General features: G+C 47.9%; 7 protein-coding genes across 7 annotated transcripts; 1 reads left to right on the top strand and 6 right to left on the bottom strand.

The window, feature by feature from the left end:
* Window positions 1-74: 74 nt before the first annotated feature.
* On the bottom strand, window positions 75-9,529 carry BT62DRAFT_935468 (PROCN-domain-containing protein). Its single transcript, XM_043186953.1, has 42 exons — window positions 9,322-9,529; window positions 9,176-9,267; window positions 7,731-9,116; window positions 7,628-7,677; window positions 7,371-7,578; window positions 7,159-7,319; window positions 6,893-7,110; window positions 6,748-6,832; window positions 6,610-6,695; window positions 6,421-6,562; window positions 6,289-6,365; window positions 6,169-6,237; window positions 5,976-6,106; window positions 5,895-5,920; window positions 5,764-5,839; window positions 5,527-5,710; window positions 5,460-5,474; window positions 4,760-5,407; window positions 4,451-4,704; window positions 4,310-4,397; window positions 4,017-4,254; window positions 3,904-3,966; window positions 3,704-3,852; window positions 3,468-3,654; window positions 3,346-3,413; window positions 3,266-3,291; window positions 3,082-3,210; window positions 2,997-3,029; window positions 2,816-2,935; window positions 2,531-2,767; window positions 2,410-2,480; window positions 2,318-2,358; window positions 2,070-2,267; window positions 1,905-2,017; window positions 1,814-1,853; window positions 1,553-1,758; window positions 1,339-1,502; window positions 1,242-1,285; window positions 930-1,189; window positions 561-878; window positions 300-503; window positions 75-247 (listed from the first exon to the last, which is right to left on the bottom strand). The coding sequence occupies exons 1-42, from the start codon at window positions 9,410-9,412 to the stop codon at window positions 191-193; spliced, it is 7,053 nt and encodes a 2,350-aa protein (XP_043036632.1). The 5' UTR covers window positions 9,413-9,529; the 3' UTR covers window positions 75-190.
* A 35-nt stretch (window positions 9,530-9,564) lies between these two features.
* On the bottom strand, window positions 9,565-11,662 carry BT62DRAFT_996261 (uncharacterized protein). The gene is made up of 2 exons (XM_043190574.1): window positions 9,875-11,662; window positions 9,565-9,821 (listed from the first exon to the last, which is right to left on the bottom strand). The coding sequence occupies exon 1, from the start codon at window positions 11,647-11,649 to the stop codon at window positions 9,886-9,888; it is 1,764 nt and encodes a 587-aa protein (XP_043036631.1). The 5' UTR covers window positions 11,650-11,662; the 3' UTR covers window positions 9,565-9,821; window positions 9,875-9,885.
* Window positions 11,663-11,894: 232 nt separating this feature from the next.
* BT62DRAFT_1078856 (uncharacterized protein) lies at window positions 11,895-13,825 on the top strand (the record flags this gene model as incomplete). Its single annotated transcript, XM_043179425.1, has 5 exons — window positions 11,895-12,140; window positions 12,446-12,615; window positions 12,655-12,763; window positions 13,119-13,247; window positions 13,670-13,825. The coding sequence occupies exons 1-5, from the start codon at window positions 12,057-12,059 to the stop codon at window positions 13,823-13,825; spliced, it is 648 nt and encodes a 215-aa protein (XP_043036630.1). The 5' UTR covers window positions 11,895-12,056.
* Window positions 13,826-13,856: 31 nt separating this feature from the next.
* BT62DRAFT_922226 (uncharacterized protein) lies at window positions 13,857-15,309 on the bottom strand (the record flags this gene model as incomplete). Its single annotated transcript, XM_043184385.1, has 9 exons — window positions 13,857-14,191; window positions 14,248-14,465; window positions 14,517-14,578; window positions 14,634-14,697; window positions 14,727-14,743; window positions 14,795-15,024; window positions 15,083-15,128; window positions 15,182-15,215; window positions 15,269-15,309. The coding sequence occupies 9 exons, from the start codon at window positions 15,307-15,309 to the stop codon at window positions 13,857-13,859; spliced, it is 1,047 nt and encodes a 348-aa protein (XP_043036629.1).
* Window positions 15,310-15,455: 146 nt separating this feature from the next.
* BT62DRAFT_1078854 (uncharacterized protein) lies at window positions 15,456-17,162 on the bottom strand (the record flags this gene model as incomplete). Its single annotated transcript, XM_043179424.1, has 5 exons — window positions 16,709-17,162; window positions 16,179-16,402; window positions 15,821-15,973; window positions 15,666-15,758; window positions 15,456-15,602 (listed from the first exon to the last, which is right to left on the bottom strand). Exons 1-5 carry the CDS (start codon window positions 16,854-16,856, stop codon window positions 15,456-15,458), a joined length of 765 nt encoding a protein of 254 aa, XP_043036628.1. The 5' UTR covers window positions 16,857-17,162.
* A 12-nt stretch (window positions 17,163-17,174) lies between these two features.
* On the bottom strand, window positions 17,175-18,768 carry BT62DRAFT_954087 (uncharacterized protein). The gene is made up of 5 exons (XM_043188291.1): window positions 18,428-18,768; window positions 18,217-18,372; window positions 18,013-18,163; window positions 17,901-17,960; window positions 17,175-17,830 (listed from the first exon to the last, which is right to left on the bottom strand). The coding sequence occupies exons 1-5, from the start codon at window positions 18,671-18,673 to the stop codon at window positions 17,532-17,534; spliced, it is 912 nt and encodes a 303-aa protein (XP_043036627.1). The 5' UTR covers window positions 18,674-18,768; the 3' UTR covers window positions 17,175-17,531.
* Window positions 18,769-18,853: 85 nt separating this feature from the next.
* Window positions 18,854-23,567, bottom strand: BT62DRAFT_935462 (P-loop containing nucleoside triphosphate hydrolase protein). The gene is made up of 23 exons (XM_043186952.1): window positions 23,248-23,567; window positions 23,096-23,198; window positions 23,036-23,047; window positions 22,882-22,987; window positions 22,598-22,827; window positions 22,498-22,547; window positions 22,131-22,451; window positions 21,933-22,076; window positions 21,324-21,886; window positions 21,174-21,270; window positions 21,068-21,120; window positions 20,909-21,013; window positions 20,758-20,850; window positions 20,587-20,701; window positions 20,411-20,530; window positions 20,204-20,359; window positions 20,004-20,141; window positions 19,835-19,950; window positions 19,684-19,786; window positions 19,472-19,630; window positions 19,281-19,422; window positions 19,172-19,227; window positions 18,854-19,120 (listed from the first exon to the last, which is right to left on the bottom strand). The coding sequence occupies exons 1-23, from the start codon at window positions 23,524-23,526 to the stop codon at window positions 18,977-18,979; spliced, it is 3,405 nt and encodes a 1,134-aa protein (XP_043036626.1). The 5' UTR covers window positions 23,527-23,567; the 3' UTR covers window positions 18,854-18,976.
* Window positions 23,568-23,598: the final 31 nt, after the last annotated feature.

Below are 23,598 nucleotides of genomic sequence, written 5' to 3'. Positions count from 1 at the left end.
GGTCAGTTTCTTCCCAGGAGGATTTCTCCTTATTTGCTGTCTTATCGCTTTCTTATCGCATGTACCACACTTGCTTATACTCACGGATCGGTTGTAACGTTTTAGATATACAGTTTGTGCAATACAATTACATAAAAATATAGATGTGCCAATAAGTAGTACTACGTAGCTAATGAATTTCACAACAAAATCAAGCAAAGCTATTCTCAACATCAGCGCTGTCCTCTCCTTGCTCGAGATTAGCGAACTGAAAGATGAAAAATCAGGACTTGAGAATAGGTCAACGTGGAAGTGCTTACTGTCAAGAATGCCGCCGGCCGGTGCTCCTCAGCCCAGAACAACAGAGGAGTATCTAACGTCATAGCATAGGGGAGGTTGGGCGACCAAAGCTGGGTAAGACCAATGCCATAATTCCACACTCTGCCCTCCGGAACTAATGTCATGCCTAGGACACGATCAGATAAAAGCAACTGAACCCGCTCTGACATGTTAGGATTGAAGCCCTGTGAGCAGGAACGTTAACTATAAAAATTGCCTAAAACACAGAAACGACATCTTACGGGAGGATTTGAAGAATTGTCCGCATTCTTTCTGCCCCATTCAAATCCACTGGGTGTGAGGGAATGTCCTGACAATGAAACAGATCCAGGAGTGAAGGAAGCGGTGATACAAATGCAAGACGATCCGAGTTCAGGATGGTCCGCCATTAATTTGGCTTGCGTCGTGATATCTGTGGGGGACATGTGGTTGATTTCCAAAGCCTGTGTCTTGATCCATCCCAGGAACTCAACATCTTTCAGCAGGAAATCATCTTTCGGCATCCGAGACGGCAACTCGATACTGTTATTGCTTCCGCGTTGAGGAACCCACACGACTGCCTGTCGAAGTTTTCAATAACGCTGCTGAATGGCTAGAAGCAACCTTCGTACCTTGATCTCCTTCACCTGCTTGTTGTCAGGAGGAGAGACACCGTATAGATATGCAGCCACTTGAGTACGCAGATCCGCGGCAGTAATAAATGCACGAAGGATGTTCTTTGGTAAGACGTAAGTGTATGAGGCCGCATCGTCCTTGACGTCGTCGTTGGACACGTATATGTGCTGGAGACGAAGCGAAAGATGTGTTGACGATATAGCTCGAACACGCCAGTCGGACTTGCTGCTAAACACTTGCTGCTCGTAATTGGTCGCTATGAAGATACTGATTAGACTAGCCGAGGAAAGCCCCATTAACCAACTTACTTGTCACCGTTTGAATCGTATCACCGTGTACGTTCGTGGTTTGTCTGGATTCCATAATCAACTTATGGATACTGCAAAAGCCTTGAAAGAAAGTTACGTTTGTACCGCCGTAACCTGGCTCTGCGCTTCAGAACTCTTCTCCAACTCCGCCATTTGTTGGCGTTGGACCGATGGCGCTGCGATCTCTTGACCTAAGATAATATCCCGGACTTCACTAACTGTTAAGGATGCGATATTGACGCTGTTTCTTTTCCCAAAGTCCTGAGAAACCATATAAGGGACCAATATATATCAAAAAGGGAGAAGCATACCGCCAAGATCAATTCCTTCATTGCAACTTCAACCTTGATCCATTCTTCATCACTGAGTGTTGGCCAGACGAAGTGAGGCTCAGTTATCGTTGTTTTGTCAGGGTGCAGGATAATCTTGGCCTTCTCATTGTTGACGTGCAAACCACGCAACAGAAGGATCAGCCTGGAGAAGGCGGTGTAACTCGAGATCGACTTCAACCAGTCATCTAGATATGAACCATGAGCATTTTTGGAGAATTTGGAAAAGTCAGATGTACGCACCATATAGACTGAAGAGGACCATCTGCGGTTGCGTAGCTCTCTGCAAGAACACCGTCAGAATGACCATGGGAGCCATTATGAACCGACGTACTAGAATAAGATCACCGAATTTCTCCATCTTCATGCACGCTTGGAAGGGCAACTGCAGTTCACTACCCTTAATAACGATGTTAGGGAAATCTAACAGATGAACCTCAAGAGGATCTACAAGGGCGTGAATTGATGAAATAAAAACAAAGACGATATAGAATCATACCCAGCATGCCCTTACGAGTGACGATAACCTGCTTGGGCTGTTCTTCGACAGGCAAGGAGCGAACGAGAGCAGCCACCTCCTCAGCGGTTTTCCATTTCGCCAGCTGACCAAGACGTTTCTGACCAGCCCAAACACTAGTGTGAATGATCTTCAAGAACAATTGACCAGATCTAGGGTTGAAGATGAAGATAGCACCGTCTGTTGGATAGTCAGTGACACCACACAGAACACGATAAAACACAACTCACTAATGGGCTTAGTAGTCAAGTTTCCTTCGAACGTCTTATGTCTAGTAACAAGTGAGAAAAGGCATCGACAGACACTGAGTGGAGCTGCTTACATGGTAACACGGTAGACGTTCGTGTCGTCCACGAACCAGATGATCTGGTTGGAGAACAACTCCGAATAATTCTAGAAAACCTTCAGCATAGGCATGGAACTGCCAATGAGATGTTACTGACCTGACTGTTCAAGTACGGCTCTGTTGGCTCGGACGAATATAGTTGTAAACCTTTACGTATACGTTCTCGCAGCACATGGCAGGCTGGATTGGCTTTCATGATTTTGGCCATTGCTTGCTGGATAAGAGGCTTCATGCCAGGGAACCAGTTGCCATACGCCGACCACAGGTTGTAGGCCAGGTCCATGCCGATCATCACTCCTGTTGGCGACGGGTAGATACTCATGGAATCCGAAACCTTCAAAGTACATCAGTATGAGGGATGACAGAGATAGAGGCAGCCCACGTAGTCCAGGAATTTGGCACGAGTATAACGCTCAATGTCGTGTGTATCGAAATCACCCCATCTTAACTGGACGTCAATCCAATATTTGTTGCTGGTAGTGCCATCTAGTACATCCTTGACCTATTTGCGGAAAATCTGCGTTAGCATGAAGGATCACGAATAGGGTGCGGGAAACACTAACGTCCGTCACAAGGGATGGTCGGGAGATGTTCCACTAAAACATCGACATTTAGTCAGGTGAAGGCACTGGTAGGGTTAGTAATTACCTTGTAAGCTGAAAAGAGCAAAATATCTGCGCAAGAGCTGTTCATCTTGTAGCTCTTACGAGGATGAATCGTCTCTTTCTGGACAGTCTCGATTTGCAAGGGCTCCAGCTCCTGATCGAATACTTGACACTAGGTATGTAGATATTTGAGTGCCCGTGCCATTGTCATAGGAGATATCACGTACCAAATCCATGACGACACTCTCATGGACTGGTCAAAATCATTATTAGTTGAGTTCAGTCTGAAGCCTGACCACCGACGTACTCTTTTGCCATAGATGGGCTCGGAAGATCTGGATCAAACTGATTTTGAGCGTTGGAATCTTTCCGTGCCTACAAAAACGTTAAGCCATGAATGAGAGCATCCACAGGGAAACATGGACTTGCATGAAGATGCCTGTAAGATCAAGTTGCACCTGGAAACCAACATACACGTTGGCACGGTTGATTGTCGGACTCCACCAAAGAGTGAATCGTCGATTAGGTATCTGATTAAGACCTGAACGCTGGGCATTGGTGAGTTTCTTGTACCTCATCGACTCCTCGAATCCAGAAGCCTTTTCCCAGAACAGGCCTAGCAACGATGTAAGCAGGCGAAAAAAGCCGATAATAGATATGTTTACCTTCCCAAGTGGGGAAGTAAGTGCCCTTAAATAGCGTGTGTTCTAAGATGCCTTCAACACCACCCAAGGCCGCAATAACGTCCACACGATAATTATTGAGTTGCCAAAGTTTACCGTCGTGCCGCTGCGAAGTCCACCAGAAAGGATTACTAGTTGCAGTGCTGTGAGTTCTCTGCGAAAGTGAGATATAGTGGGCTTACTGTTTGAGAAGCTGGTACTGCTTCCAATCAGTCCTTACACGCCAACCGCGATCATAGGCAAGCCTAGCCATATTGTGAGATCAAGAATGTTATGAAAGCAAACAATAACTCACGTGTGACGATCCTTCTGGAACAGAGTGTTGATGCGAGGAATGCCACGATCCCAACTATCCTCCAGGTCCTCTAGTGTCAAACGTCTGTTCTGAGCATTGGCCTCCTTCCGCTTCATGGAATATTCAGACCAAACCCGTGCCGAATCGAGAAACTCGGCTTCCCAAGGTTGGAGGTAACGATACAAATTGGGTATCAACTGGTCTTCCTCGTGGCTCATACCAGCGCGGAAATGAGTAACTACGGCAAGCGATGTCAATATGACAGATTGATGCAGCAACCAAAGAGACTTCACCTGCAACATCCGTTTGCTTAGACCAGCGAAGATCGCTCTGTGGTATAAGTACGTGTCCCATAGATAACATTCCCAAACCACCCAGCTCCTGTGAAACCAATGAGGCACTGTTTTACACGAGCATGATACACTGTTACATACCTTTGGTGTATAGAAGACGACTGGAGGGAAACGGGAAGGCATCTTACTGTTAAGACCAATCTTGACTCGAGTCTGAATCTTGTTTTCTGCCTTGACAAGGGAATCCAGTAGTTCATTGGTATGGATAACAGCTTCGCGGTAGTAGGTCATAAGACCGATGAGAGCTGTGTTCCATTTGTTCACGATCTTGGAGAACGTGGTAGAACCAGAGCTCATGAGCACCTGTCGGATCCTGTTGTTGAACTGTTGAACACCTGTTGGAAAAGGCAATTAGTTTTGTACAACTGTAGTAACTCTATTAAAACCAACCTTCATCGGATACCCTGAGGAATGCCTGAGCGGTACGCTCCTTCGTTTGCTCATTCGTCAAGTTCCAGACGGCGTCCTTCAATGAGAATTGCTCCCCACTCATGGTCCTGATCTTCGGCAAGATGCGGATTTCAAAGCCGCACATCGAAAACAATAGCTGCGGATTGTTCTGCGAGTACACGCTGACGAATGTATCCTCCCATTCTATCGTTGTCAAGGACCTAGGAAGAGACTGCTTGACGTTCCAGAAGACTGCACGACCCAAATTAACATCGTGTTTGATTAGCCTCATCCTGCAGTCTCTTGGCCAGCATCTCTTGTTGTTGTACCCGATGACATTGTTGTTAGTCGGATCCGGATTGGCCGAAAGATACCTTTGAATAAGATCTCGGGACTCGTCCGCGGTGAACCGGAATAGAATGTGAAGCCTGTCGACGTAACGGGAGTATAGTCGGATGGGATGCCGGGTTTCCGTAGTAGAGTCCCGATATTGCAGGAAGTTGTTCGGCATTTGAGGAGGTCCGGCCATTTCGCTAGCCCGTTGAAGACCTAGGATTAACAAGTCCAAGATTAGACCATAGTACTGAAAAACGAAGGCGGAAAATTGCAGTCCCCGTATAAGACCAAAAGCGTTGGTGTGCGCCATATCTGTGGCAAGCGAGTCAGTCGCAGAAACAGCCTTGCGAAATCTGTTGCTTACCCTTGTACGTCAACACTAGGAGATGGATATTAATGGGCTTTTATTTTCAAAAAATGACTGAGCTCACCAGTGTTGTTCTTAGCCGTTATATAATCAGCAAGATTATGATCTAGAATCAAACGGAGGAGACGATTGAGCAATGTCAGGTCTATCTTCTCATACACCTTAGACAGGACAGTCTCCATTAGAACATTGCATTCTCCTTCGCTTGTTCCCCAAATATCAGTCAGATTATTTATGCCTTGACACCACTTCAGTACAAGTCAGCTTCTTAGCATCAACAAACAAAGCAGTTTGCGGATACCTTGTAAACAAGCAGTGGGGGAGGCTCGGTGTCAGCGGGTTTGATCCACGCAGGGAACAGGCCACGCTTGTCCGCCCTGAAAGAGATGTATGAACAAATGACTCAGGCGGCCTGAGTTAGAAAATACTCACTCAAAGAAGAGGAATTGGTCGAGATACTGTCGAAGAAAGTAGTTAGCAACAAATCGTAGTGTAATCGACGAACAGCCTCACAGCATCAGTAATCTTCTCAACAGGTTCAATGTCATAGCAGGGGATAAGCTTGTCGTAGGTGTCGAAGAACTCGATGCCAGACTCCTTGAACGCCCGTTGGGTGAGGAGTAGACGCTTGATCCGTGACAGACCTAGATCGCGGCAAACATAAGTATCTTCTGATAACATTGAGCCGATTGAGAGTGACGCATACATTCATGAGGATTATCATATGCTTGTTCGATCAACGCGAGTTCTTCACGCTGAGACTGATTGAGTCGTCCTTGATAAATAACATCAGAATCGAATAGGGCACAAGAGCCAAAGATCCCACCCTTTACCGAATATGCCTCCTTGAGCTTCTCAAGCGCTAGAACAAGTAGTTTGGTGTCGTGCTTGTACGACAGCGGACTACAGAATGGTTTCGTCAATGCGCCAGAGAGTATGATAAATCAGGAGAGCTTACGGGAAGGGAATGGGTGCAAATTTCCGGCTCTCCAGCCAATGAACAGTGGCCGTATAAATGGCTACGGCTTCTTCGGCCGTGATGTAAGGGCCATCTTTGAGATACCCATGCTGACGTTCCTGCTCCGCCTTGAGGTAGAGACCTGTGTCGTGCTCAGAAAATGAAGAAGACGAAAGGTTATAAACATACGAGTTAAGCGACCGAGGTTCTTCTTTACCACAGCCTTGTCGACAGTAGCACCCCGTCTGATACGCTCACGATTATAGTGGGCAACACTGAAGAAGGCGTTAGAACGATCAAAAAGGCTACTTCAGTAGATAGACCTACGAGCACCACCAATCAGCCTTACTCTTGATATACCGCAAGATGATGTTTTCGATTGCCGTAGGCATGCCAGGAACTTTCCAGGGGACTGGGAAAAAAAAACAACTTAGTCCAGTCGTCTCACGCCGCTAAGAATAAAATCACGCACTGTTCGCCTTCCAACATCTCCAAGCTTCCGACAAGTGTTGTAAGATGGTCTTTGACTTGTTCTGCTTGATTGATTCAGGCATCATGTCGAGAATATCATGCATAACGGCTGCCCGCAATTCTAAATCATAGTGCGACTCGACACGCTGCTTCGTTACAGTTTTGGCGATTCCCTTGCTGTTACGTCCTTCAAATTGACGTGCGAGAAGGTTACCAAGCCTGTGAATGGATGAGATAATGCATATTATGACAAGACTGGGTGCCCACCATCGTTCCAAGAGCGGTACAATGCCACGCATGAAGAAAAGCCAAACACGCCAACCAGGAGCCCAGAAACCACATCCCGGACCTTTCCCTACGGGTCCGGTATTGAAACGATAGTAGATCAAATGCTTCAAATCCTTGGTCATACGAACTTGTCTCATAAGCTGAGATAACCATGAGGACATGTGTAATCTGAGGGAGAGGCGCTAACAGACCTTGTATTTGTATCGATACATGCCGGTGAGAGCCCCAATGTGCGCAAAGATATACTGTAGCGCATCAGCAAGCTGGAAGGCATCCACATTTCCCAGCCGAAATTGAACGTGTGCGTCAACAACCAACTTGGTCAAACGAAGAATCTCTCGACACAGATGGAAAGCATTTCCGAAGCGAGATTTTTTACGTTCTTTCGTGGTTAGTGTTCTGGAAGTGATTGTCAGCTCAGGTCTCTATATTGAACAAGGCAACATACTTGACGGGCTTCAAGTTCATGTTGTAATCCAAATGAAGGTAGTTGAGGTTCTGTACGCCAGCAACGTTAGTTGGATGGTTGCAGGGAGAAGACTAATGCTTACCTTGCGATGAATCAGGAGGTTGAGCATGTTATAGCCCTGCCGACAGACTTGCAGTCCAGCTTCAACCCAATCCAATTTTGTCGTCTGGAAAAACTTTGTTGCTTTCAACTGGCGGAAAAGATTCTTCTTCATCATCGCTTTCTCAGGTCTTGTATGGAGTTCATTCAAGACAAAACACTTCAGGAGCTTCTGGTATGACACCCGAACTTTGACCGGCTGATTAGGTGGACAATGCTCAAGGTACCAATTCTTTACTAAAGGAATGTCTTGAGCACGGCGCATGCGTCCAGAGCGACGGTTGTATGGTTCAGGTGCCCACCACAAAGCGATACCGTCGGCCGTTATATCGTTCTCGATATCTTTCTCCTCGAGGAAGGGCTCCACCTCGTCGGGAAGGATAAAGGCGTCATCGTCCGCACCATTGGGTCCAAAGATGCTGTCTTCATGCGACACTAAAGGCGCATTGTTGGCGGTATGACCACGGAGGGAGATAGGGTTGATGAGAGGGTCAAAGTAGAAAGCAGGGAGGTCGGGGTCATCAGTGCGAATGTAGACATTTTTGGCGGCATGGTATGGTGAAATGTGTACCGAGCGTGGAAGGGAGTTGTATAGATGAGGGAAGGCGACCTTGTACTCCGTCCTGATTGGCTGCCGGATAATGACCTTGTTAATGTCATTGAACTCGTTCCAATCCTCATCAAATGAGTCCATATCACGATACAGCGGCTCAAACTTGGGACCTCCTGGAATAGCCATGTTCAAAGCCTTTGCAGAGAAGAAAGACTTTTTGTCGAAGAGGTAGTTGGAGTTCTGGTCGGGCTGGTCTGAGAGAAGGGTTCGACCCAGCCGATACAAGTTTGCCATTACGGGTAGCGTCAATGACCAGTATTTATAAGAAGAGCCGTTAACAGCGGGTGTGTCGACGAGGGGTTTAGCATCGTAAAACCAGTCGATGATGGCAGAATCTTCTTCTGAGTCAAGCTCAAGTTGTATGGCCTCGAGTGGTTCCACATCCAGAACGTTATCACCATAATCCAGAGGAGGTTCCTCATCGTCAAATGGAGGGAAACGCATCCGCTTGAAGTGTCGTCGGTCCCGCTTCTCTCTTCGCATCGCCAGCCACATAGTGCTCCATTGGGCGTGATAGATTGGCTCGATAACTCGAGGGATTTCGTTGACAAATGTAATCGCTCCAGTGATGTGGTATAGCACTGGAACTTCACGGACTTGCTCCCATGGATATGGAATGTTCTCCAGCAGCTTCATGACTGCGTGAGGCACATACTTGAGAGCACCAAGATGAACACGCTTGTCGTTTCGGAACTTGCGATTGCTCATATCACCGTGGTCCTTAATAATTTTACGGACGTGTTCTGGGGGCAGATCCTGGAAAAGCAAGTGTGAACGACGCGATTTCTCAGCGAGAAAAAACAGAATAGGCAGACCACTTTGCCCATATCCACATATCCACCCCGCCGCTTTTCACCATATCTCTTCCTCTGCATTTGTTTCCACTTCATGGACTTTTGTGCGATGACTGTTGAAAAAATGTCAACAAAATAGAGACAAGCCCACAGCGCAAAAACTGTACCTTCTGGAGGCATCCTCGATCCAGAAGCTTGAGTCGCAGGATTCATCCCTGGTGGAGGCATGAAGCCCGGGGGAGGGGGAGGATAACTCATCCTGGCTGTACTTGGTGGAGGACAGGAAAGGCTTTGGAGGCTGATGTAAGCAGAGCGACGAAGCCTTGTGTATCATTGTTTATACGGATTCTTGAAACAGCGCCATATTCTCCTCCAGCCTGCTCCAGTTGCACAAGCAGAGTTCAGCACTTCAGGATGAACTTTTATACATTGAAACGAAGCCTAAAGATACAATATACACGAACTTCCAGAAGTGGACTAGAAGGTAATCAACCGGATATTTTGTGGAAATGGGAAAGCAGCGTCCTAATTTCCGGAAAGAAAAGGTATACACAGAAGAAATATGCTAGCCTAAGAAAGAAATGAATGAGCAGGGCATATATGTCAGAATGAATTGCGTTGTATTTGAAGGGTTGTCAAAACCGCTGGCACGCAATCTGCGGACGCCCTACGATGACGATCAATTAGATCAATCCAGCGTTGGGAATAGATAATCCTTACCAGATGGTTTGTTACTCTAGGTCATCACCACCATCTTCCTCTTCCTCCTCTTCTTCCTCCTCCTCATCGTCCTGGACCCAGTCCACGTGGACGGGAACTTGAATTCCGATTTCCTCAAGCGGACACTCGCCAGTCCGAATGATGCCATCCAAGATGCTGTCATCTGTGGAAGTTGCAATATCCCGGTATCGGATGCCGATACGTATTATCCAGTTGACCTTCCCCGCCATTGTTCCCCTCGAAGCGATAACGTTACGCAGTGTCGATCCGTCCAGACTGAGTGCCCGAAAAGTGTCGAGGTTGGGTAAGAGACTTGGCATGATCGCCGAACGACCCTCCGCTGCCGAGGTGCTGGCAACCAAAGACGACCCCGTAGCCTTCATCCCGGCATACATGGAAAGTGGACGAGGTAGAGGTCCTTGAGGAAGGTCCCACTCGAGATCGTTTTTCTTATCCACAATTAAGTCTTGCTGCTCTGGGGTTGGTCGTCGTGACGACCGTGTCGCTTCACTTCCACCCTTTTCTTCATCGTGCTCATATTCAGGATCATCATCTTCAACGAAGACTTTCCATCCCTCTCCACCACATAAACCAGCGAAATCCACGTCTAAGAAACGTAGATTAACGAGTATGCGTAGAAGCGCGCGGAAACTAGAAACCGAACATTCTAACGCAGTGACGGTCAGGTCGGTCAGCAAATGGATGTTCGGCAAAGCGTAATGAACTGGGGGTCCCGTTCGGGAGCTCTTGCTTCCTTCCCGTCGGGTTAGAGAGCCCAGAAAAGGTGAGTAATCCTGCTCTGAAAGGTTCAGGGAGAGCTTGGTGACATCTGTCATGACTACTCCCTGCATCACCTTTCCCAAATATTCCGGCTCCAGATCCATCAGCCCCAGTTCTGTTAACCTCTCCAATACCACGGGACCTTTGCGGTTGGCAACTGGCCAGGTGAGAGAAGTAGGCCAGGCAGTTTTAGCATCACCTGCGCTCGACCTTGGACCACTGTAATGAAGCGACAGGCGCTCGAGATCGGGGGAACGAAGCATGTGCTCCCAGTCTACGTATGGAGGACGAATATTGTCAGCGTGCAGGGCGAGTTCAAGGGAACGGAGACTTTCGAGGTAAGGTGACTGATCCCAAGGGAGGTTGACGCCAATTAAGGATACATTCTTGATTTTAGGAACCTCATTATTGAATATTATGACGGGGGGCCTGTACGTCGCAAGGTACAAGTCTGCTGAGTTTTCAAAGTCCTCGAAATGATAGAGCTGGAGGGTTTCGAGGTTTGGTCCAGGACCACAGGAAGAGAGGTACTGACGAGCAACCAGTTTGCACTGATTATCTCGAATTTTGAGGTGGAAAGATCTCCAACGCTTGACATGACCGACGATGAGCTGGAAGATGTCACGGAGTTCTGTGAGATAGAGGTTGACATTGGGTATGTATTCGGGTTCAGATACGGTTGATATGAGGATGTCTAATGTGCTGGACGACTGGGGCCTAGAACGGGAGAGAAATACACGAGCTCTTTGGATATGGGCGGGCTCATGAAAATGCAGGGTAGTCCAGAGGCAGGCAGTTCGCAGGGCAATTTCCCGCCAGGTATGACATACATGGGAAACTACGATCTGGAAGGCGCAGGAAGGGGAATTGTAGAAGGTATTCTGTACGGGCTTGAAGAGGAATGGAGAATCAGTATACGGATATTCGTAGTTGGAGCCCAGGACGATAATACGAGTGATGAGCTCGACGGGCAGCGACTGGATGGTGGTGGGCATGAAGAAAGTGCACGAGCTTGCCAGAGGTGGCTACCCTGAATGATGTATGCTTCTCTATCAGAGATCCTTCGCTGAGTTCAATTGTGCCGAATTTGTATTGATATTTCGTCCGATTTACGACGTTTCGGGGTTTTTTGAGACTTTTGCCATAAAGATGCCAAAAACGGAGCATCTATACCCACACCGTCGCCGCCCTGATTCCAACGGGACCCTTCCTGATCCAGTCCTTTCCCATGAACCTAGTGTCCCGCTTCTCGATAACCATCGGAACTGTCTCTATCCCACATGTTACCTTTACGAAATCCCTCTTTCTCACCACTAAATAATTTGCTTGTACTCGCGTCGACCTTTCCTTGCCGCCACTGTGGAGAAATTTGATTTTTTTTTTCCTTGTCACCCCAAACATCATGCCCTGCCGGATTCAAGTGGGTATAACTTACCACTCGTACACCTTCTCATCACTCGCATCACCCTTGTTTTCGGTTCAACTGGTTAGCTGGCCGCCCACAAGCCTCCAGCCTTCGAATTCTGGATCTCTTCTGGCCAGATGCTATTGAATTCCTATATACCGGTTGGAACTTGGATATACTCTCTAACAAGCTCCCTTATTGCGCGAGGCAGAATGTTCTTCCCTACACAGCACGTTCTGTCCGTTCTTACTACGCACACAAGCCCCATCTGGTCTTCAAAAGTTTCAATATCAAGGAGAATGCTTCTATCACCTCTTAGCATCCCCCTTTTGTCGAGACTACCCACACCCTCCTATTCACCATTTATATACTGACTTTTCGACGAGGGCACGTTTGATGGCGAGCGATGGCAAGGCAACTTTGCGTGTACGCCGAATGATCCAAAATTCAGTACGTTATTACCACCGGCCGGGGCCACTAGGTCCGATCTTACCGCTAGAACTCTTTGTCCGCTTGTTACGCTTTCTCTTCACAAGCAGGCGTCGACGACACCAAGGTGACAGGTCGGACTCCTTCACGATTGAGTTTCCTTTAGCATGCCGAACCTTCCTAATTGCGATTTGATGAGGAGCATGACGTGCGAGCATAGAGCGGATGCTTTAGGATACTCGCCTTCCGCATTGAAGAGGCCGTTGTTCGCATTGGTCTGGCCTGGTCGAATATAACCTTACTGTGGAGCCCTCGTGTGTATCACTTGCCGAAAATTATCGATCGATAAGTTTCGCATGTAAAAGTCGGGAAAGAAATCTTATGTTCCTCGTCACCTCGTATGGATGTCTCTGATGTGGCCAACCAAAGAGAAGAATTCCAGGCAACCATTACCATGTTGTATGCAATGCCTTTTGCAGGGGAGTTAGGAGAGCCATTAGCTCCGTTAAGGATTGTTCAAGTCGAAGTGAAAAAGCTTAAATACAAACAAGTTCCCGACTAAGTGATAAGAGCACACCGAAACACAAAGGGAATTTCAAGCTGGGCTACTAATTCGCCAACTCCGCGCAGGACCAAATAATGGTCCTTGCGTTGGGTCTGAACGCAACACAAATGGTTTTTGTTATCTGGAGTTCCAAAGCTGTCCAGGAGGAACAGAAGATAATGACGACAGCACCGCCAAAGAACATCGCAGCTCTTGTAGGTATTTTACGTCCCTGATCAAACCTGATATTGAAGGGAATTTAATGGTCTCCCAATCGAAGAACAATACCGGCAGTGTTCAAGAATCACGTGCTTGCTCATGCTGGGAGGGAGCACCCACCAGAGCATATTTCAAATTCCCATGCCAGCCATCACCAACCTTTGATGCGCCACGTCGGGATGATCGGACCGCGCCCATGAGGTCCAGATTTACGCGCTTGGTTATGGGGCCTACATTAAGGCTCACTGGATAACTATCTCTTCTCCCAAGTATTATGCCTAAATTTTCAATTTTCACGTTTGTGACGGCGCATAGACAACAAGAACTCAAGAACGGCCCGGCGGAACTTATTTGTCTCGAAGGCGCTGAAAGAGAGGACCACAGCACAAACATGGACTGAACTTAAGACCCTACCTAGGGTTGTCTAACCGTGACATCGCTGGTGGCATGTAATCCTTACCCAACGCTATCCAGGGTTTCCCGCGCGATGGCGCAATTCAATTATCGTGAAATATGTAATATACAAGAATTCATGCGTTCTATCCCTCTATCGAGCTATCCTACCATAACTTAAAACTACAAACTACTAGTACATTCAGTTTCGCCTATCCTTGGTACACCAGTCCGGTATACACATCCCACATGCGTGCGTCCTCCTTGGCGGAGGGCAGGGGTAACAGGGTCGGCTCGAAGGTAGGCGTTTGAGGCGGCTCGGAATCGGGTGTAGACGCGCCGGATCTTCGTTCTTCTTCCTCCGATTCATATCCTCGTGGAAGGCTCTGCCCCATGCGATACCTCGTCTCCGGTATCTGAGCCGAAGGCGGCGGTGCAATGGTAACACTTTCCTTGACAAGCGTAGGGGATACGATTTCGCCAAATGGATCACGGAGGAACCCAACAAAGAACTTTCGCCACTTGGGTCGCGTCGGTATGAAGTGACCTATAAACAAGAAGCCCCGGTCAGAATACGCCCCGGATAGATAATTTGACACTGACCACCAACGTGCTGCTCGACCCTCTTCGATTCGTGGAAACCCATAAAAATGTTCGCTCTCTCGCGGGGAACAACGAGGTCGACCTCGCCCAAAACATGAAGAACGGGCGTCCTCAGACAGAAAGCGCCGGTTTCCAGGTGGAACGCATTCTTCGAACGCCCCCCCCATGAAGCCAAGGGCCCTCGGAGCAGGAATCCCGCAATCGTAACGATATATTTCCTGGAACAACTCATCAGTGACATTCAATGTAGACCAAGGTCAGCAACTTACAAGGGTGGGTGAGGCGCAACACCATTGGGACAGAATGTCGGATAGAGATGCGGTCGTTCCAACTGTTGTAGGAATCGAAATCAGGTATGATCCACAAACGTTATGAAGAGCACACACCATAGCTGCGATCAGCTCGGCCATCGCTGCTCCCTGGCTAAACAAAGAAGCCTGGCTCAGTGACCTGCGACATCATCGGTCTAAAGCGCATACCTAAACCCAAAGATAGCCTACGGATGCATTTGAATATGTGTATACAGTGACCTAGACAAGATACCGACCTCGAATCTGTTATTTTGTAGGGTCTCACGAAGCAGGTCGAGAGAAGTCTCTATGCCTGGCATAGTGTTCCCTCCGAAGTTATGAATAGTAAACCAACGTCGGGGGGTACCTGGCCCTTGGGGGGAAGCTGTTGGTGTCGTACAGACTGGGGCAGAAATCCCAGAGTTCGCGGCTGCGACAGCGCCGCTTGGGTCTGCGGGTGTCATCACCCATGGTGCGTCCAAGAACACTAATCAGTATCATGAGTAAGCGATGACGGCCGTCCAGAAAGATGAAGCGATACTAACAGAATTCGATGTTATCGTTGGCGCACTCCTTGATCGTGGAAGCCAGCTAGAACCACAATCAGAAGATGCTCATCAGAGACGCGGCATGATGGTCTTTACCAAACGACTCATGAGATATGCACTTTGGCCATAGCTATGGGGTAGCACTGTTAGTATCTAGAATGGAGACAGCTGGGCATGACTTACCCATGAAGCATCAAAATTCTACGCTTTTCGATCGAAGACATGGCGGACAGTGGTATGGTACTTGCTGAAGACGCTGAGAGTTGGGTCCACCTGGGAGGAGCTTATCGAGGACCACAGGCATTGTTCTCCGTTTATAAGGGAAAATCGGCCTCCCTGAACAACTGCCAACTTAGACCCTTGGGCCCTGTCATTTCTCGGGACAGATGTAAAGTTTTGGGGCAGGCTCGGTGGATTGTATACGGGTAAATTTGCATTGGAAGACCGCGGTGATGAATTCAATGCGATTGATGTGACTGAGCGCCAGAATAGAAACGGTCGTAGTGGCCTTGCAAAGCTCGTCCGGGCATCAGGACTAGTACAGCCCAGAAACAATGCGAATATTCCAGCTATTCCCCACATGAATCTCATCGATCGAATCCAAATTTAGATCAAGAAAGTGAGTTTGGTACTGAGCTGACAGCGGTAACTTACGTTGGTCCCGCGCACATATCTCGTGCGCCGCGTGGATCCAATTCAGCAGAAATCATTTCTTAATTAGCAAGAGATGCGTACGAGTTGAGCAGCGGTATATCCAAAGGTCTGTCGGGTTTCACTTATTACCTGCCAGTGATTGCCATCCAAGGCGATGTCCAGATGGAGCCCGGTCCGCTCGGATAGGGCGTTCCTGTAGCAGAGTCCCCAACGCGACTCAAATACAGTATTACCCTGGCGTTATATGAGCGATGTGGTTCCTATATTTTCATTTACAAATGAAAGCTAATTCCAGGCAGCGTGAAGGGCTGCATATGATCATGAACGATTGTTGCGGCTTGAATAATATTGTTTAGCAGACGGTAAAGAGATCGACATTGGCCAAACGGAAGACTAGATATGAACTTTGCCTACTTTGGGGCCAACAGTGGCCCTATACTTTAGTTGAGAATGTCGATATCTCCTCAAGATAAGAACGGTTGAGCATCTCCTCATCTAGAATAGGAGGAATTGGTGGTGATATTCTTGAACCCGACGAAGCACAAGTCTGCAGAAGTGCTGCGTTCCACGGCGATGACCGAAAGTTGGGGAGAAAATCATGATATATCTGGCCGAGAATCTGACCGGACTGGGGTACTACGGTACCGTCACCAGGGACATAGTCTCACGTATTGTTAGATCTGGATGTAGCCTTGGGGAAAACAAGAAGCGTAGCAAGCAAGCTCCAAGTCCAGGTGGCTGCATCAGCGTACTTTCGATTGGCTTGTAGGCATTATCATAGAATAGCGATCAGAAAGATTTGCTTGTATTGCCGTGCGCTGCTTTCCCAATCTGTCAGCTCTCCATGAGCGGGAGGTACAAGCAAATGGAATGGAACGCAAACCAAATTCTGTATCTGGCATGCTGAATCCTGTACTAGAGAGGGAATGTGCAACCATGCTATGTAGCAAAAATCCTCCGGACTCACACCGGGCCGGTAGCTCTGCGGAGCCAAATCGAAGTAATGCTCCGCGCGTTCTACTTCATTGTAACTCCAACGAGAACATTCTCGGAGGACGCTGACCTGACAACCGCTGATCTGGTTGCAGTTGGAATGTTTGACACCGACTCGGGACATGACGACTCAATATGTTCCACCAGGAGGAAATCCTGTAGCATTGACCAGGGCGGGCGCTAATCTCAAGCGTCCGAGAAACAGAAGGGATGGAAAAAAATATCATCCTCCGGTTCGGTGCTGTGTGAAGCACCGTAGAAAGAGTAGGCGGAAGGAGATATCAGACCGGAAGAAAGTCGTTTCAACAAAGTTGGCTTCCAGACTAATTTTGTGCACAAGTAATGAGACAGCTGCCTTATCGTCCTATTATCTGGCCCTCCGATGTTGCTACCGGCTTATCTCAGAAGATGATAATGTTCTCCACTTGACACGGATAAAACTAGACTGCGACACCGAAAATTTCCATTAGTGCCTGGCAAAAAGTATATTCGAAATTTTCAGCTCCAATGTATTGATAGAATCGATGACCACACATATCCGTCGATGCTTAGAGAAGGGTCTTTCAACTGAGGGTCGGGAGCGCACTAGACGATCCCAATTACCCATATCAGTCTTCTCTCATATCATGGGTGTCACAGAAAGGACCCCCTTCGTCCTAATGAGCCCCTACAGTCAGTCGGCCTTCTGAGATGCAGGGTCCCCTCGTTGGTATTCCACGAAGCACCGAGGACCTGGTAACAATGCCTTGCGCATAAAAGGTTTCCATCTAATGTCCTGACAGTCCACTATCGTTCTCCGCTATGTTTTAACCCGCACCCTTGCTTGTTCTACAGCCCTGTACATGTCTGCCGCTGCACTCGATCTCAGGTTGAATGAAGATATGATTTTGGGAATCGCTTCTCGAGATAAAAGTAGCTGTTCGCCTGGAACTGGGGATGCCGGTACTGATTTCTTTGAATCCAATGATCCTGCGTTCGATGGTGATGGCAGAGCTTTGGGGAGATGGTCTCGATATATTTGGTCAAGAACCTTGCTGGACTGGGGTACTATAGTACCATCGCCAAGGAGAGCTTTCAGGTACTGGGAAGCTCGGTACGCTGCATCACAATATAAAAAATACACATCAGAATGCATGAAGGACATATGACTGAAGTGATGAGGACGCACCTCTGTAATGCGACCACGATCGCCATACGCAAAAGAAAAATGGTAGATTAGGTATGACGGCTAACGGAGACTAAATGGGTTTCAGAGGGATCAAGATTTTGAAGCGACGCACGGATGATCATGAAGGGTGCGGTAAACGGAGCAGCAATCATCCAGATCCAAAATCCTTTTCTATGCCGAGGTTCCCGGTGCTCAAGAAGATCCAACAAATGGGCAAGAGAAGCCTCTCCGGAGATGATGGATGGAGGATAAAGTAGGGGTATCTGGATTGTTGGGTAAGGAAGCAGTTGTTAGGTGACGAGAGAAACCAACGTACCTGCACCTTGACTAAGGACGAATTTTTCTTCCCCACATTGCCTGAAAAGTCAGGATGCAACACGGTTGGCCCTAGGGAAGGGTCGACACCCTTCAATGCCAATTCTTCGAAGTCTATCCTGTCAACGACACGCTCACCATACTGGAAGACCTTCAGCTGTGTCAAGCCAACGTGAGAGTTGTAAACAGATGGTGAACTCGGTAACAAGCACCTTCCAGCTTCCCTCCTTTGCCTTTCCGAAACCCGCCCAAGTGTCGGCAGCCTTGTTTTGGGCCCAAAGTAAAAGACCTCCTTCTGGCATCCATCTCGACCGCCCAACGCTCAACTCTTGCGGCCGTGGCGGGTTGAGTTGAAACTGATAATAGGTCATGATACGCGGTAGTGTGACAGGGGTAATTGAGGGTGCGGGTCGGCGAAGAGGCATTGAAATGATACGCAACATATCACTCTTGCCCATTTTGGAGAAAACAAACGGGGTTCCGTGCAGGATGCTCGTAGCAAAGTCAATGAATAGGAAACCAAGAAAATTTGTCGCGGTGTGACCAAGTTGCACCGACGGCACGACATGCCGCTATGCGCGTACGCGTTGTCTCACGTGTCAGAAAAAATGCAACTTCAAGGAACCCATTGTACCAAGTCTACTTCTAAACTGGAACGAGCCTAGCTGGACGTGCATGGATAGCATGGATACTATAAAACAACAGGTAATAAGATTATCTAGAAGACATGCCCACACATATGCAGGCCTTTCTCTTTCTACTTAGCTGAACGCCAACACTCCTTGGTTTCTTTCCGGATCTAGCATACGGTGAACGCGCACAGTCTGACCCGCTGTAATACTTGTCATGTCTTGCGGCGTGATCAGAATGTATTGCTTCTTGTCCGACTGATTAGCGGTTTCGATCTGGAAAGCCCGTCAGCGGCGGCAGTCCAGAAGGAAAGGTCAACTACTCACCATCATCTTCATAGAAATCCGACGATTGACAGCATCCATGAACACATCAAACTCATCTAAAGGGGATTCATGAGCAGCAAACCCGACACGGCACAAGCAAAACACAAACCAAGGCAACGGAGTGGACACCCTATAGCTTCCCACAGCGACAAAAGTAGACAAATAGTAGAGAACGACTTTTCGCCGCCGCTCAGCGAACGGGGATCCTTGTCTCTAGAACCTTGTGTGGCAGCAACATCATCCGTCTGGACCTGGAAGGGAATGAGCCTGCTGCACTCGAGATCACTGCTATCAGCATACCTTGAGCTGCAACGTACCCTTATCATGGTCAAACAAAACCTTCCCGAAGTAGCCTCGATGAGAGAGATTGTATTGGAATACAAGCTTACACCGAACAGCGATGTGCAGGCGGAACTCTTGCCATCTGTTCAAACGAGCAACTAAAGAAGTTTTCAACCTCTGAACATCACCAATCAGCAATGTCATTTGGATATGGCATGCGTTCATAATACCTTGTTCAAGGAGACCATCTGCTTCAATTGATTCTCCGCGACTTCAAGGTTTGCTCTCGTCTTGTTGACCTCCACTGTCATTTCGTCGACCGTTGCACCGTGCCTGCAGCGGTGATTGAGATGCTGCGACGTCTATCATACAGAAACGTACCTCTTCTCTCTCTCCTTTAAGGCATGTTGGACGGAGTCCAGATTCCTCTGAATCTCATCTGACCGACGAGTAGTCTCGACACGATCACAATAGTCAGCTGCCTTCGCAGTCCAAGCCTGGAGAAATATTTGTCAACTCTAATGCCATCACTGTACTGAGGCAAACTTGCCTCAAACTCTTCCACCAGAACTTTGGCCGCCTCGTTGGCCTCGTCAACCTTGGTCTGTTCCCCTTTAAGCTTAGCCTCATAATGTTTGATGCTGTTCTGCGCTTCCATCCGCTTCTCAGCAGCCTTCTCCACCTTGGTCTAAGCATGAATCCATGAGTATCTGACTGATCAATGCTGAAGCATGCAAGCTGGGTACATACCTGAACTTTTTTCTGCCTCGATTCAAATTCTTCCATGTCCCTCTTAACGGCATTCAACTGCTCTAACAGACTCTTCTGCTCTTCGTCAATCTCAGCTTTTCGAGCAATGTGATCTTTGAATTGTGCCTCGAGGTTCTCTTTTTCTTCTTCAGATTCCTACAAAACATCGTCAGATACCATCAGAGCCATAGACGACGATAAATGCACCTTCTTAGAAGCCTCTAACCCGGCAATGTTGGCAGGCATATCCTCCTGTGCTGCCTCCTGCAACTGGTGTAGCCTATCCCTGGCGATTGATATGGTCTGTCGAGCTTGCATCTCTTCTCTCTAGTGGAAGAGCGTAGTCAGCCTAGGAGTGATATACCTAAAAGACTCTAACCCACCAGCTTGGCGTCATAGGCGCGTTTGCCCATCATGTACTTCTGCTTCAAGTCATGGACACGCTGAGTGTAAACCTTGACCTCTTCTTCGTATCGTTTCCTTTCGCGTATGTAATGCCTGGGGAGCATGAAGTTATCAGTAAAATTGTACAAGGTTTGCATCAGGCCACCGACTCTTTCTCTGCAGCAGAATTGCGACCACTCAACAACAAATTGGTGGCATCATTCCTCTGTTTGGGCAGTGGAGAGGTTGATTCTCCGCCTTCCCTATAAAAAATCATCAGAACCTTTTCATGCTCAAACAAAGGAAACAGATGTTGCATACGGGTAACGTTTGAGAAGATAGCCATCTGCAGTCCATGCCTGGCCGCCACCGTTCACTTCCCGTAATACCTGTTCCCCTTCACGACGAGTTTTCGCCAAAAACATACTGTACAATATCAAAATGTCGGTGATCGTAGGGTGGGACAGAAAGAAAGCGTACCGTTCAATGCTCCTTTGATTAATCATGATACGAAGAACATATGGATCAGAAATCTATATTGAGATCACTGTTAGTGAATCGAAGGGTCGAAAAGGGTGTTGCATACATCAAGTGCGCGAAGCACAGTAAGCATATGTGCCGGCGGCTCACCAGAGCTATAATCGAATATGTCCCTCGGTGCTACGAAGATGAGCAGATGAGGGCTGCACACGGAAACATTAGAAACACTGTCGATTAAAGGACTGAATACACCAACTTCCCCGACTCGACAAGAATCCGCTTGAGCGGCTTGAGATCCTGCGCATCAGTAACCGCGAAAGCCGTTAACATGCCTCCGAGCTGTCTGCGTAGCAAGTCTGCCCATGACTCAGGGTCCCGAACCTTGACATGCACACCCAGTGGGCCAACAGGCTGATCGCCGACCCATCTTGCTCGCCTGATCCTGTCAAGTACTTGGGGGATATCCCGGCCATATGCAGCGTACTGGTTCTTTTCTTGCATCTCGCAATTGCGGATCATATTATCGCAGCGCATGATGTCATCTCGCATTCTCTGCACATCGTTACTTGCCCTTTCACCGTGTTCCTTGGTCGTCCGGTTCTCAGCGTCAATCTGATCCTTGGTTTCAATCAAGGCAGGCAAAGCGGCCTCAGCTTCTTGAAGAGATATACGTGCATGCTCTAGGTGACGGCTGGATTCTTCTCGTTTGGTCTGCGTATCTGCTTCCATTCTACGTGCTTCGTCATCTATCTGCTTCTGGATGAGAGCGATTGATTCCTTGGCTGCCTTAAAGGTGGTTTCCATTTGCTTTCGCTCGCTCTACAAAAGTGAGCAGATGAGTCTGGATAACTTACAGTAGACTTACTGTTAACTCGTTAAGAAGACTTCTGTTGTTCCGCATGTTCTCCGTCAATTCTTTCTTTTGATCCGCAAGATGATTCATATTGCCCAACGCATGGAACTCCTCGTCGCACTGAGCGACGGAGGCCGTTTCGGCTTCAAATCTTGCCTTGACGAGAGAAAAATGTTAGCCAAATCACGAGCCAGACAAAAGACTACGTACTTGAGCTTCTTTCAGATTGTTTTCAATTTTTGGGATCCTGCGACCAGTCTTAGCGGCGTGCTCAACAGCTTTCGTCATCTCAGCCTCCTTATCATGAACAAAAGACCAGGCTAACTCCTTCTTCAGCTCATTGACCTTCTTTTTTTGATCGCGAGCTTTGGTCGCCTCTTGGAATCGGGCCATGGCTTCTTTGCAAGCTGCACGCAAATCCGGAAGCACTGCTTTCTTCGAGTTGAGGACCTTCGTCGTATGCTCGATGTTCTCGAGACAAGTGGTGTACTCTTCCGACAACTGGGAGAGCTGAGTGCCGCGAAGGAAGAACTACCCGGAGTCGGTAAAACTGCTCATTCGACCAGGAGGAACACACCTTATACTTGTCAGTGGGATGGGAAGCACTCAAGAACTGCCTTGCCGCATCTAGATCCAATGTCAAAGAAAGAACAAATCGACGCGATGGGAATTCAGACCTTGCGTCAGGACATTCATCGGATTGTCTACCTGGATGTTCATATGATCGCAGATGGCCGACAGCTCTTCCTTCTTTGTGCTAATAACTTTACCGTCTCTACTTTTGATCTTCCAGGAAGAAGAGCCTTCCTTAGTGAACTTGCGAGTAATGACAATGGATTTCCCATACTCCTTAGGCTTGTACGCTTCTTCACCTTGATTTTTTATCTGAATCGTCACTTCGGAGGCACTAGACAGTATCAATCTCAGGAAAGCCTAACACGTATAAAAACAAGGAATTCACGGTTGTCCTTCTCGAATGAAAGCTTTCAAACCACTTCCTCGACCTGTGGAATTGGCTTTACCACCAAGCGCAACCGTTATGGCTGAAAGAACAGCGCTCTTCCCACCTAGAAAAACAGTGAGCTAGAGGCGTCCAACAAAGAAGGCATACCTACTGCCATTGTGACCTAAGATGCAATTTAAGTAAAGAATGGATACAGACTTCATGGACATACCGATAATGAAGTTGATCTGTGGACCAAAACTGAAAGTCAAATACTTGTGACACATGAACTGATGCATTTCTATGGCTTCGATGATGCCATGATCAGCGATCCCCTACAAAAGGTTTAAAGGGAAAGAGAAAATGGGAAAACTGCGAACGTACACCAGCGATTTTGCGTTTGGATTCCACGGCAGCCCTGATCTGCTCTTGGTGCATTTCCTCGTACTTCTCGTCATCGACTCCGGTGTGTTGCATATTAAATTCCGCGTCGGATTCTCCATCCTCATTTTGACGCGCCCTTTCTTTTCCTTTGCCATTAAGACGCGTCTTTTCACGCGCCTGGGAGGAAGGAGCCTCGCTGTACTCGTCAGTGCGAGCTCGCTTGGGAGCTCCAGCAGAATCCTCGCTGTCACTTTCGACGATGACACGTCGTTTGGCCATAGGATGCAGAGTAGAGATGGTGATGGCGGCCAAGAAGCTTGAGAAACAACACGACAACAGCGGCAAATATCG

This window comes from Guyanagaster necrorhizus (assembly GCF_019112545.1).
Source record: "Guyanagaster necrorhizus MCA 3950 unplaced genomic scaffold BT62scaffold_25, whole genome shotgun sequence".
Classification (NCBI taxonomy): Eukaryota; Fungi; Basidiomycota; class Agaricomycetes; order Agaricales; family Physalacriaceae; genus Guyanagaster; species Guyanagaster necrorhizus.
This window is presented reverse-complemented; position numbering and strand designations above follow the sequence as displayed.

Coding starts and splice junctions, on each gene's coding strand:
- BT62DRAFT_935462 (XM_043186952.1), bottom strand. CDS start 23,526: ATGGCCAAACGACGTGTCATCGTCGAAAGTGACAGCGAGGATTCTGCT. Junction 19,423..19,471: donor AGGGTACGTTGCAGCTCAAG/GTATGCTGATAG, acceptor ATTCCCTTCCAG/GTCCAGACGGATGATGTTGC. Junction 19,121..19,171: donor GGATTTCTATGAAGATGATG/GTGAGTAGTTGA, acceptor CGGGCTTTCCAG/ATCGAAACCGCTAATCAGTC.
- BT62DRAFT_996261 (XM_043190574.1), bottom strand. CDS start 11,649: ATGCCCACCACCATCCAGTCGCTGCCCGTCGAGCTCATCACTCGTATT.
- BT62DRAFT_935468 (XM_043186953.1), bottom strand. CDS start 9,412: ATGAGTTATCCTCCCCCTCCCCCGGGCTTCATGCCTCCACCAGGGATG. Junction 5,921..5,975: donor TTGAGAAGATTACTGATGCT/GTGAGGCTGTTC, acceptor TTTCTTCGACAG/TATCTCGACCAATTCCTCTT. Junction 4,255..4,309: donor TAAGCAAACGGATGTTGCAG/GTGAAGTCTCTT, acceptor CGCTTGCCGTAG/TTACTCATTTCCGCGCTGGT.
- BT62DRAFT_954087 (XM_043188291.1), bottom strand. CDS start 18,673: ATGGGCAAGAGTGATATGTTGCGTATCATTTCAATGCCTCTTCGCCGA. Junction 18,164..18,216: donor CGTCCTTAGTCAAGGTGCAG/GTACGTTGGTTT, acceptor CCAACAATCCAG/ATACCCCTACTTTATCCTCC. Junction 17,831..17,900: donor ATCGTGGTCGCATTACAGAG/GTGCGTCCTCAT, acceptor ATTGTGATGCAG/CGTACCGAGCTTCCCAGTAC.